Source organism: Ascaphus truei, chromosome 21 (assembly GCF_040206685.1).
Source record: "Ascaphus truei isolate aAscTru1 chromosome 21, aAscTru1.hap1, whole genome shotgun sequence".
Lineage (NCBI taxonomy): Eukaryota > Metazoa > Chordata > Amphibia > Anura > Ascaphidae > Ascaphus > Ascaphus truei.
The window spans coordinates 14,323,977-14,337,773 of record NC_134503.1 but is presented as its reverse complement, the minus strand read 5'-3'; the positions used below and the strand labels follow the sequence as shown (position 1 = coordinate 14,337,773).

Below are 13,797 nucleotides of genomic sequence, written 5' to 3'. Positions count from 1 at the left end.
TCAAACATGAGCCACTGGCTATATAGCCAAAGGATGCACCTTGAGAAAGAGCCACGAGCTCGAAACGCGTTGGTGGGGGCCTGAGGGCTCCGTTTTTTGTATTTTTGCACTGATCCATTAAATATAACAATTTTTATCTGGGTCCCACTCTCCTTAGTAGTTTATTCACCTCAGCTGTGCTCCACCTCTCCTTCCTTTGGATATCTTGACCCCTGAGCATGTCCAGCTGTATATAAAAAAAAAAAATGTTCTAGTGTTAAAAAAACAACAAAAAAAACATGATTTTCTTAATCTCTTGCTTGTGAAGTTACCATGGCAAACTTTTAGACCGCAATGGGCTCTGGGGAGAACTTCATTTTAACATCCCTGGCACGTAATGTTTCAAAAGCTTATACCTCTTGAATGAATCGGGTTTTACAAATCCCGCTTTGGCAAGGGCAAGAGATTTCTTAATGTTAAAAAGTGATAAAATGCTAATAATGCCGCTCGCCATGGCCAATGCTGTTTGTTCTAAAGCGCGTGACATCATAGATGGCAAGATACTAATATTATTGGAATTAAACATTATATAGGCTTTTCAGGGTGGAATTCCTGCTTTACAATAATATATATATATATATATATTAGTGTTAACCTTCTAAACTTCTTAAAGCAGTTTTCATCGACCAGTTTTCCTGGGGGCAGGATCAGAAAACACATTTCTGAGTGGCAATCAGAAGAATATTTTATGGTATTTTAGCTGAAATTAAAACGAGCCCCCAAAAAATGTGTTTTTGGTAAATCATCCGAGGAATCATCACGCTGCTATTTTTTAACCTGATATATAGAGTGTAATGTGTTTTCTCATGTTTGCAATTGGGGCCATGCCAGCTGGAGGAGATGGGGTTTTGCAGAATCTGGAATCGGTCGAAAGAACAGATTGTGCCAAAGACTTGCTTTACAAAGCAAGGGCCTGTCCCTGCCAAGTCTGGATGGGGACAAAAGATGCATTGCAAAGGTCACCGGCCTTGTGTAGGGAAACCCCCCTTTTTTTTTCTCTGGGGGCAAGTAGGAGGGAATCATTTACAGGCGGTATTCTTCCTAAACAATTACATGCTATAGTCCGAAAAATGCAGCCTTGGTAACGGGATAATAAAGACGTTTCTGCTAGCATTTTGGCATTGAAGTTGCAGTCGATTAGACCATCCTTGTAAAGACTGTGACGCTGTTGAAGAGGATCCCAGGGATGTGTGGGGCATTAGGATGGTCTCCGTGAACTCAGTTACTGCCTTTCATGTGTTACTGTGAATAGCACAGCCCTCATCCTTCCGTACTGAAATGTCCACATCACTCGGGCTAGATAACGTATTTATGAATATTTCATTAGGCATGGAGATTCAACATCCAGCTTAATTTTGATTGTTAAAGCTGCAGTCCAAGCTACATGTTTTTTTTTCTTTTAATCATTTCCTTACTACAGTATGAGAAAATACTTGTAGCATAAAAAAAATTCAGTGCTAAATTAAAATTTTAATGTATTATACAGGCATACCCCGCATTAACGTACGCAATGGGACCGGAGCATGTATGTAAAGTGAAAATGTACTTAAAGTGAAGCACTCCCTTTTTCCCACTTTTGATGCACGTACTGTACTGCAATTGTCATATACGTGCATAACTGATGTAAATAACGCATTTGTAACAGACTCTATAGTCTCCCCGCTTGCGCACAGCTTCAGTACAGGTAGGGAGCCAGTATTGCTGTTCAGGACGTGCTGACAGGCGCATGCGTGAGCTGCTATTTGCCTATTGAGCGAAATGTACTTACTCGCGAGTGTACTTAAAGTGAGTGTACTTAAAGCGGGGTATGCCTGTAATGTAAGAAGCATTTTTAGTTTCTTTGGCAACAAAGTCACACCCCCTTCCTCTTCTGGAGCAGGCTCTGGCACACCCCTTTTTGAGCCTTGCCCTCTCTCTAGCAGTGCATCAATTGTATCTAGTAACTGCCTGATCACATGATCTTTCCCACAGAACTTTGCATCGTTGGTCCTCTTCTGCTGCACTGACGGCCATTTAGTGAACCCCCATGCAGACTCTTCGCTGATCGATCAGCAACTTAGCTAATTACTTACCATTGTAAGGTTTGTATTGATGCACATTTTAAAGAGGAGAAAAAAACCGTCAGCTTGGACTGCTGCTTTAAACGAGCCTCTAACGCTGCTGAAAAATCTACATTATTTCCTCTGTTTTGGAAGCAAGTACATACAAATGTAGGATGTTGGACTATTATTTTTAATATCTATATCTCCACTTGCAGGTTTCAAAGTTGCATTAAAGAAGGAATTGATACTGTGACAGATTGTAGGAGAAACTAATCTTGCTAAACAAAAGGGGCAAAACTCTTTGGATCCCAACTAAAAAGGAAAAAATTAAGGTTTGTTCTGTTGATGCTAAAGAATGAGAAATAATGGTCCCTCCTTCTCTTGCAACATCACCCCTGCCTGCTGATCACACCCAGACCAATCCAGTAAAACACATGAATCTTGACCTTGGAGAGCGGAGCGATTTAGAAGCAGTTGTGTGATTTATACAAGGTACCACTTTTTAATTCTAATACATATGACCTTTATTACTAAGAAGTGCTGCGCGAGAAGACCGCTGCACAGCACGGTTTGGTAGATATGGGCCTGTGCGGGTGAATGGGCTGTATGGTATCTTCCCACACGGCAGGTTTCGGTTCTTGTAGCAGTTCTTGGTAGAGGTGGCCCATTTCATTTTGCACCAAAATGCAACGTGATCTGGTAATAAGACCAATAGGGATAGAAAAATAAAATAAAAAGATAACTGTTGTGTGACTGGTTATCGCCACATTATGAACGGTCTCTAAACATCTGATGGGTAACCAAGGTTCTGCACTTTCTTATTTCCTCTACAGCTAGATATAGTTTAATCCTTTTTATATTAATAAACTTTTTTTGAAGTTGCTGGCCTCTCCAGCGCTGAAAAGGTTAATGCCGGAGCGTTCCACCTCCTGGGTTAAATGTTGGCACATTTCTGCATGTTCAAACACTGGTTATTTAGTCCCAACTTGGTGTGTTTATGCCTTCGGTATCAAGAAGAGGTCATCGCCTGGAGTGAAAGGGTTAAACCGTTTTCAGAAAAGCGGAAAGAATATTTTGCCTGTGATGTCACAACCTCCACCCTTTCTGTGCAGAATACTTACTCGCCTTGGGCAGTCCCCGCTTGTATCTGTGCGTCACTGTTTGACATACGGGTGTTAGATTTGGCACGGGAGGCTCTGATACTGTAGGTGCCAACACACGCCACCACTTTCCCTGCTGCCACTAGGTTTACGGGAAGCAGTCTTCAGTTGTTTGTATTCTGTAGCAGGTTGAGGGTAATACTGTTAACCTCTCGTCCTGAGCTCAGACTGCAGCGAGTCTCTACTGGGAGAGGAATCCCTCCTGCATCAAAGGAACTAAAGCACAGTCTCACAAAGCCAAGATCAATGGGGTTAACAAAACAAAACAAGATAATACTGTGTAATTAGTTATCACCACATAATCACTGTAGTCTTGTAACCAGTGTTTTTCAACCGTAACCAGTGTTTTTCAACCGGGGTTCCTAGAAACCATTGGGTTTCCCGGGCCCTCCTAAAGGGTTCCCTGCAATTTTCAGGTCATTTGAAAATTGTACCAAATATAGAAGAATTTACAATGCATCTGATCTCAGACGCGCTATTAGAGAGGGTTGGGGTTCCTTACAATGCATCTGATCTCAGACACACTATTAGAGAGGGTTGGGGTTCCTTACAATGCATCTGATCTCAGACGCGCTATTAGAGAGGGTCGGGGTTCCTTAGGCCTCGGCCATGTTAACTGCTTGCTTGCTGATGCGCGCTCCTGCTCAGCACTGAGCCCCTACAGCTGCAATTGGAGCGGCTTTAGTAGGGGCTCGCCTACGCATCCGCAAAGCGCGCGGAAGCGTAGGTCTTAGCAGATTTTAAAATTCCCTCGCTTGCAGGCGCGACAGGTCGGTCACGTGAGCGGTTCGCCCAATGAGGGCGAACCAGCTCCGTGACGCCACTGGCCCGCCCCCTGACGGCCCCCTGACGGCGCGCAGGGCAAGCAACCACAAGGCCAGGGAAAGCACCCGCTTTCCCTGTGCCTCAGCGCGCCTCAGCACGCAAGCGAAGAGCCTGGACGAGGCCTTACAATGCATCTGATCGCAGACGCTCTATTAGAGAGGGTTGGGGTTCCTTACAATGCATCTGATCGCAGACGCTCTATTAGAGAGGGTTGGGGTTCCTTACAATGCATCTGATCGCAGACGCTCTATTAGAGAGGGTTGGGGTTCCTTACAATGCATCTGATCTCAGACACACTATTAGAGAGGGTTGGGGTTCCTTACAATACATCTGATCTCAGACACGCTATTAGAGAGGGTTGGGGTTCCTTACAATGCATCTGATCTCAGACGCGCTATTAGAGAGGGATGGGGTTCTGCAGAATTTCACAACATTAAATAGTTCCTTAAACAAAAAAAGATTGAAAACCACTGGTCTAAACATTTGATCCGTAACCAAGGTTTTGCAGTTTCTTTTTTCCACTCTAGCAAGATATAGTTTGTTAATCTGTATATGAATCAGCTTTTTGAAGTTGCCGGCCTCTCCAGCACTGAAAAGGTTAAATCTGGAGAGTTCTATCACTGGGTTAAATGTTAACCATTCAGTGTTTGAACATGCAGAATGTGCTATTTAGTCACAACTTGTTGCATTGATAAGATTTTCAAGTCTTCGGTATCACGAAGAGGTCATCGCCTGAGGTTGTCACCCCATGGAGTGAAAGGGTTAAACCATTTTCAGAGAAGCGGAAATAATATTTTGCCTGTGATGTCACAACCTCCACCCTTTCTGTGCAGAATACGTAATAGTCTTGGGCAATCCCTGTTTGTAGCTCAGAGGCGCTTCTGACATGCGGGTGTTAGATTTGGCACGGGAGGCTCTGATACTGTAGGTGCCAACACACGCCACCACTTTCCCAGCAGCCACTAGGTTTACGGGAAGCAGTCTTCAGTTGTTTGTATTCTGTAGCAGGTTGAGGGTAATACTGTTAACCTCTCGTCCTGAGCTCAGACTGCAGCGAGTCTCTACTGAGAGAGGAATGTGGAACTCCCTCAAACTCTGTATACGCCAAGCACCTTCCCTCACCACCTGGAATACAAACCTTAAAACTCACCGCTTAAATGAAGCGCTCTAATAGGCTAGACTCCTGGCTACTGTCCCACACCCACTCCTAACAATGACTGTCATCTACTGCACTTATTCCCTCTCCTGCTGCCTCTGTCTCTCCCAACATACCCCTTAGATTGTAAACTCTCCGGGGCAGGGATTTCCTTTCCTATTGTCTGATCTTGTTTGTTGCACTTATGGTGTTATAATTCCCTGTTCTGTATTGTCTCTCTTGTAAAGTGCCAAGTACAGCTGTGGGCACTACATGCATACATACATGCATACATACATACATACATACATACATACATACATACATAGATAGATAGATAGATACATACATACATACATACATACATACATACATACATACATACATACATACATACATACATACATACATGACATATAATGTTTATTTTACTTTTTTAAATACTTGGAATGGCCCAAATTTATCGTAGATAAGATGTTGCTTTAGCAACTGCTTTCTCTTTCTTGCAAATCCAATATACGTTCGGAGTGGGACTGGGTGCAGCTAGTTAAAAAAAAATGTAGAGGGGCGTATTTATCTGTTGCAGTCTCCCAGCTGCAACATTGGGACAGGAGTTAGATCTGGTGCCATTTTTTTTTTAAATCAATTTTTTTTAAATTATATAATAGTAATAATAATAATAAACTATTATAACATATATTTTGTTATGTTTTCCCCAAGTTATGCAACCGGGAAAAGCTTTGATAAATAGACCCCGTTATTTTCCACAACTGCCTTTTTCTTCCTGATCATAAGCTGAAATTCTTGATTTACATTCTACTCTATGGAGAAGTATTGATTTTGTTGTGGGGGCTGTTAAAAATGGCGGCCACTCTTGTTTTCTAAAACTTCTCTCCTCTCTTTTGGTTTTCAGTGGCGGTCCCAGCCATGTGCGAGTCTGGGCTGCTTACCCCTGATGCACCCAGCCCCAACCCCTACTACGGGGAGTCTTCGGACACCTATTACCAGGTAGATCGCTGGCAGAAGCTACGCACCGCGGTCAGGAAGCTGGAATTCTGGGAAAGCTTCAGCGCAGAGTTGATTGGAAGCGGATTTTTCTCCAAGGTCTACAAGGTAAAAATGTCCTGGGATTGTATAGACAAAAGGGACACCAGCTATCTGCTCTGGTTTTCCAGCCCTCACAAAAACGTTTTTTTCCCCCAAAGCTAAAGGTCAAAAATATCCACATTGCAATGAATTGAAAGCCAAACGTGAGGCATGGAGTGCCAGTTGTTATCCAGAATTCCTGGCTGCAGGGATGTTTTCTGTGGGACTAGTAAGGCAGGTTTGTTGACTTGGTTGAGACTTGAATGTGTTTCTGTGTTTGTACGTATCTGAGTGCTCATTTGCATGGCATTGCCCAGAATCCCTTGCTGCAGTGGAAGCATTGTATGCTGGGCAATAATGGAGACAGACAGAGTTGCAGACCTGTCTGAGACGTGGGAATGTGCTCACAAGTGGTATTTTTATTTTATGTATCTTGCCAATGACAGTCTCACACATGCGATGTCTACATGTGTAATTGTATTTTTTTTGGTCTGGTCTGGTTGAGGTTCCTCCTGGCAGCGTAAGCATGAAATGAATGAAGACAAGGACCCCAACCAGAATTATAACAGCTTAAGTACTCGTGGTTCTCAATAGAGGTTAAGAGATGAGTTGTGGGCTCCTATGTTCTGCCCTTGGTGCTTATAGAGTTACCTCATGTACTAGAGCAGGGGGGCGCAAACTTCTTGAGCTGCCCGGGAGCCCCTCTCCCAATGACTCGGCTTCAAATGACGTTGCGGGTCATGTGACGTCACGTGACCCCGCCGTGACATTTGATGCACGTTGCCATGGCGACAGAGAGCAGCTACATTTCATTTAAATGCTGTGGGGAAGAGCGCAGGGCCTCTTTAACTGCCCGAGCCCCCCTTACAAATTTTCCTACCCCCCCCCCCAGTTTGCGCATTGCTGTACTAGAGCAGGGGTGCGCAATCTTTTCCTCTTGCGCCCCCCTGCCTGCTCTCCTCCCCTGCTCGTGCCCACCCCCTGCTCTGCTTCAGCGTCAAATGACACCGCGGGGTCATGTGATGTCACATTGCCTGGCGTCATTTGACGTTGGGTTACCACGACGACGACGCGTCGCTGGAAGCCAAAGTAAGTTAGTTACAAAGTCCTCGCGCGACCCCCCGGCATTTCATTTAAATGCCTTGGGGGAGAGCGCGGGACCTCTGCCACCACGCCCCCCCAGAAAATATCTCCAGTGGGGGCGCGCCCCCGATTTTGCGCACCCCTGTACTAGAGCATGAACATTGCATGTTTCAAGCAGCAGGAACAATGCCCATATTCTGGTACTTACCATGCTACAGTAACTCATCAAGACCACATACTGGTGCCTAGTGATTCTTGCCCTACTCCTTTTTACAGATAAAGGAGGGCCCCGGGGTATTCGGCGGGTTCCGTTCTAAGGGCCCGCCACAAAGCGGAACCGGCGATTTTTCGGTGCATGCGCAAACCGGAAATTCCCCCCCCCTCTGCGCAACCTCGGTTCGGCACGCACAACCTTTTGTTCTGCGCATGCGCACCATCTGCAACCGCCCGTTCTGCGCACGCACGACCTCGGACTTCCCCATTCTGCGCATGCACAGACATGGCGGGCCCCCTTCTCGGTACCGCCGTATCAGCAGATCGCCGAGAAGCGGGGCCTTGCTGTAATAACTTTAATCATCGCAGATCTGCAGTGCACCCACACAAATGGATTCCTGTGTTGTGCCTGCCCCTGCTGGCTCCCCATCAGCAGTAATAACCAACCGGAAAATGCTCTCCCAATAGTATTCTATTCTATGGTAGTACGGGGCATTACGCATGGGCAGTAGTGGTTGGCTACTGATGTACTGGCATGGCTAAAACTAGTGTATGTGTTGGGTGATCTTGCCAAATAATTCTGCAAGTGGAAAGGACCCTCAATTAATGTTTGTAATAAAGGACAACAATTAAAAGGTAAGGAGTCAGTGGCTGAAAGTGTCAGAAAAGCTGCATTTTTACCTTTAAAAAAAAAAAAAAAAAGTATTTTTTAGTATTATATTTTGATTAATTTCCCTCCTACATTGCTGCGTGCCGATGCCTCTCCCACCCCCTGCTTTTCAGAGCATCAGTTGTCTTCTCTCACGTTGAGATTACATTTTGTTTGGCTTCGGTGACTCATATCCTTGCCGTGGGTAGGCTGTGTGCCTCACAGGCTGAACAAAATGTAATGCAAACTAGATGGGAGTGAAGCAGGGGGAGTGGTGAGAACCGATTTTCTGCCAAGTGAAAAACCACAGTGGGAATGTCTTAACCTTTTTGGTTCTATGACTCGCCACATCTGGAAGGCACTCTATGCTGCTATCGTAGCGTGCAAGGTGTAGGAAGCAGATGCTATTGCGCCTATTAACGTGATGGATAATAGAACCCCGCTCCATTAAAACGAATGGTAACGCGCGCATCATTATTGACGCAATTTTGTCTCGTTAATGGACTGCCTGTCTCCATGGAGGACAGGGTAGCGACTAATCGCTACATGGATGCCAGATGATGGACCAGTCGCAGGCCCAGGGCTCGTCTCTGGCCAATCGGGACAAGAGGCGTGACGGAGAGGCCAAGACAAGGAGGGCGGGAATTACGAACCAGCTCATGGGAACACCGCCTACATCCTCCGTTTCCCAAGGCTGGCTCGCTACAGTATCTCTTGATGAGATAAACAGGACAATTATCTACCCAGAGTGGTGCCTATCGAACCAACGTCTCCCAGATAAGAGGATTGTGCATTCCCACCCTCCATTGTCCTCAATCTCCTCGTGGGACCCTCTATTTATTTATTTAATTTATCACAATGTTTTCCCAGGAAGTATTACATTGAGAGCGACCTCTCGTTTTCAAGTATCTCCTGGGCACAGAGTTATGATAAATACATGGTTACATTAAGTGAACAGGGTTATAAATGTAACCATGCTGTAAAATGGCTGCAGTCATCTCTCCTGCTGACAGTAAGGCCTGGTAAGTTATGGGCATGCCAGCAGTAATTATGGAGGTTTGCCCTCACACCCTGGCGAGGTGCCCTATGTATGGATGGGAGTGGTCACAGGTTCTGACTCCCTGGTTGGTGATGTCAGAGTTGTGTCAGCCCCCAGAGGATACATAAGGCACAGCACTGATCAAAAGTTAGTTCAGAGATTGTTGCTAAGTAGTTGGAGAAGTTCAGAGTTGGTACACTACAGGACTAATGAGACTGTGACCAGGGACCTGGCGCAGAATAGATATCCCTACGGGGATCGGGAATCCCTACATTAGGAGGACAATACCTTTCAAAGGGAAGTACGGTGAACAATGGAGGGCTAAGTTCACCCATTGTGGAGGGCAGCTGGCCCACCATACTAATAAAGATGACTCTGATAAAAGAAACCCTCGTGTGTAAGTGTGGAGTGATTACATAGGGGGCTGCACCACAGAGGAGTTCTTCACCAGGACCATCCACAAGCTCAAGCTGGGATCCTGATGAGGTGGAGGTGCTGCACTGGATCTAGGTAGGACTCAAGAACACTACCTCAGCTGCCTGTCTGGGTTGGCGATCCCCAATACAACATCATGCGGGAGACTCAGGAGTCCTGTTGCCAACAGGTGCACCACCAGACATCACACTGTAATGGGGACTGGTTAGACCACAGGGGCCAATATGAGATTGGGTGGGTCAGGCCGGTCCAGAAAACCCGTTACATACATTACGTATAAAGACATTGCATGAACAGTTTAACATATTTTATACGGATCCCCGGGCTTGCAGGCTGAGGACGTTTGTTGACAGTCTAGCACGCCCAGGGGACACAAGTTTAAACATTTAAATACAAACAAGATATACAGCTCACTAAAGTAATGATATTGTGTTAAATGGGTGTGCCCAAAACGCCTAGTGTGACGTTGGGTGCAATTGATGAGCTGATATTTAATGAATACACAAAAAAGTTGGAAGGCGAGAGCATATTAGTGCCTCCGTCTACCAACTAGAAGCTCATTTTACAAACGCACTCCTGGGTGGTTAAAACTTAGCGTTTAATAATTATCATATTAAAATAAATTCTACATACAGAATATTAATAATACACACACAATGTACTTATACAGGGAGGGAGGTGGGGTTGGGCTAGAGGTGTAAACATTGATTACAGTATTTTCACTACTAATAAATGGTACAATCACTTTACACAGACATACTTCTACTTATCTAGATAAGCCACAATAGGATGAATATACAGGGTTTACCCTCTATACCCACCAAGACCGGGGTGGCGCAAACTTTTTTTTCCCTGCGCCCCCATGCCGGCTGTCATGGTAACAAATGACGCTGTGGGGGTGATGTCACGTTACCATGGCAACGTGACATCACATGACCCTGCACATCATTTGGCGCCAGGCTGAGCAGTGGGGGGAGCGGGGGTGGTGCCGAGGAGAACAGGCAGGGGTGTGCACGGGGAGAAGTTTGCGCACCTCTGGTTTAGGGTATGAGGTGGAGGTTTTTAGGGTAAAGGTAGCGTTAGTATTAATATTTAGTTTTTTTTGGGGGGGGGGGGGTAAACGGGTCAGGTTAGGGGCTTACCTTGGTGGCGTAGAGATGTCGCAGTGGAAAGATAAGTGGTGGCTAAACGCCTGCGGAAATTTGGTTGCAACAAAACGGCAGACACCAAATGTCCTAGACCGGCACAGAACTGTTCGTATAATGTTCTAGGCACAATCCATCCCAATAATGCTCACAGTCTAACCTTTTGGTGCCTGAGGCATAGAGAGGAGATGTGACCTTGCATAAGGAAACAGGACTTGGTCTCCTTGAGGTCTCCTTGACCTTGGTCACAAGGAGAGCACAATGGGATTCAAACATGATTCACCAGCTTCCCAGGCAGTATTATTACCACTAGGATATCCCTTCTTTTTATGCTAGGAGAATGTAAAAGAAGACTTCATCAAATAACTTCTAAAAAAGAAGTGTGTGTATGAAAAATGTAAGACAATAGTGCCGCTCAAACCACTCTACTATGTTCATACCTTGGGCACCGCTTCTAAAGCCCTTCAATTGCTGTAAAACTCCCAGTGCAGGGTGAGGACCAGTAGGGCAGAGTCAGGGCAGCTTGTCCATCTGGGTGGCACATCCTCAGCCAGCTGAACCGGTTCTCACCACGTGTGCAGGACAGTGACACAGCCCAGAGTCTCTTCCTGTAGAGCTGTCCCCTTTCTCGTCCTTCCTGTGTCCCCATTCCCCAACAATGCAGCAGAGGCTGTTCTTCCAGTTGCATGTCTCACTCATGCACATGGAAGAGTCGGGAGTATGTGTGTATTTTATGCAATGGATGTGATGTCGTTTATCTGTATCTATACATACAGCAAATACCCATCACTTGTGAGCACATTCACGTGTCTGACAGGTCTGCAACCCTGCCTTTCCTCACTATCTCCTAGCATATGCTGCAGCCAGGGATTCTGGGTAATGACATGCAAATGAGCACGCAGTGTGTCACCTTTTATCTACAGTATACTGTACAAACAAATATACAAACATTGAATTTGACAGCAGCTAAGAACCATATGTCTCATCTAGTCGGTCCATTCATATTTAGGATATCTTTGTCTGTTTAAATTCCCATACTGTATTAGTCTTTGCCACCTCTGTTCATAGGGTATTCCACGTTTCCACCACCCTCTCGGTGAAGTATTTCATTGCGTTTCCCCTGCGCCTCCCACCCTCAAGCTTCAGAGCAGAGCTGCTGTAAGTGTAAAACGATCAGAACGATCATATTGGCGCTTCTTAACTGAACAAACACAGCCTATGCAACACACTACACAAGATTGCAGGAAATTGGCTAAGCATTAGATTGGCCTCTAGTGACTGGTGCGGCAGGGCTTGTCCTGACCTAGCCGTGCCTTTCCTGCTGACACAACACCGGGACAGCTCGGGACTCTGTGTGCGGTAGGAAGGAAGGACGTCTCAAGGTCAAACAACTCCTTTTTTTAGGCAGAAGCTAGAGAGGGAACATTTGTACAGCTGAAAATGCTCTTATTATTCCTCCGGATCCTGCACAGCGATGGATTTATTCTCTACAGCAATAGTGGAAACTTAAACGAAGACCCGTGTTAGAGGAGCTGGACAGAGAACCTATGTCACGAAGATTAACCCTTTCCCTGCCAACCATGGTGCTTAGGGGGGGAGAGGGGGTGCGGGTAACCTGTGATTAGTTGAATTGTGCGCCTATCAACATTTAATTCGTCGCCGCTCCAGATCTTACCGTGAGCCTTGTGGTTTCGGGTCACCGGTACCAAATGGAAGCTGTTCTCAGGACATGTATTCACTGTGTGTATTATCTTGCTATGTCCAATGCAGAAGTATGTGTTTGCTTTTATATTATTCTCTTAGCGCGTCTATATAGGTAAAACCTTTCAAATGCCGTAAAAGCGAGTTTCATTGCCATAATGCACCTTCGCTATGCTGACGAAAGAGCGTTATGGCACCAAAACCCGGACCTTTAATAAAATGTAAATAAACCTGGGTGAAGCTGAGATGTTTTCGATTGTAGGAGGCTCAGCAACCACCTCCAATCTCCCAGTATGTTGCCTGCATAAAACACTGTGACGGTGGAGAGTGTTACTATACTTATCTCTATTCTGTGTTTATCTGACTTGGCGGGTTATGTTCTAAAGTGTAATAGTGCTGATCAACATTAATGCATGGAAAGTCCCATTCTACGCAATCTGAGTTTCTGTGCGTTGGTACGGATTGGCATTAACGCCGTTTAAAGCAAAGTGTGTAAGCTCTTTCCGAACAGGGACTCCTTTCTACCTTTTTGTTTGCTTTATATACAATGCACATTTGTATTGTCCTTCCCTGTATTATGTTGAGTATAATACTCCTGCATTGTGCTACGTACATTTTTGTTGCTATTTAAACAAAACCCAAAAATAAATAATACAATGCCGAAATTGAGGTATAAGAGCTTTGTATCTTTATTTTACATGAATGGGCCTTGGTTCGAGTCAATGGTACTTTAACCAGTGACGATAACACAAAATGAACAAGTTTGATGAGCCATTATTCCTTCTTGTCTCAGTGTTACTTTATCATTGTGCAGCAGAATATCCGATTCCGTGAGCTCTGTCCAGTCTGCTCCTGGTAATACTGTACCTTACTCTCTGTTGGTAGTGACAGATTTCATGGTCCATGGAACTTCCCAACCCTTCTGTTCATCTCAATGTGTCATGTGCTTGTGTTCTACAGGTGACTCAGGGCACAGCCACCAAGTGTATGGTGGTAAAGATTTATAAAAATGAAGTGGATGAGGAGGTTATTGTCCGAGAGATAAGTCTCCTGCAGAAGTTGTCTCATCCCAACATTGTCCGGTAAGCCCACTTTTTATATTTTCTCAGCCAGGATCATAAGCAATGAGTATCTGACTGTCGGGTGTCTCTCAAATGACCATCTTAACACTAAAAAGAACAGTGCTTTGATTATTATGTACTTTATGAAGAGTTAGATTAAGGTACAAGACTGTTATTACCGATT

At 45.1% G+C, this 13,797-nt stretch overlaps 1 protein-coding gene across 7 annotated transcripts in view; it reads left to right on the top strand.

Moving 5' to 3' along the window:
• The window catches only part of LOC142472185 (dual specificity testis-specific protein kinase 1-like), a 47,228-nt gene that overhangs the window by 23,257 nt on the left and 10,174 nt on the right, over positions 1–13,797 (top strand). For 3 of the 7 annotated variants that reach the window (XM_075579056.1, XM_075579054.1, XM_075579055.1), the window contains 3 exons: positions 2,297–2,413; positions 6,115–6,314; positions 13,513–13,634. In XM_075579056.1, coding sequence (XP_075435171.1) covers positions 6,129–6,314; positions 13,513–13,634 — 308 coding nt within the window. In that variant the 5' untranslated portion in view covers positions 2,297–2,413; positions 6,115–6,128. Of the gene's footprint in view, positions 1–2,296; positions 2,414–2,443; positions 2,574–6,114; positions 6,315–12,310; positions 12,624–13,512; positions 13,635–13,797 lie in introns of those variants that run through there. The other 4 variants (XM_075579058.1, XM_075579053.1, XM_075579057.1 and 1 more) reach the window with 3 other exon arrangements.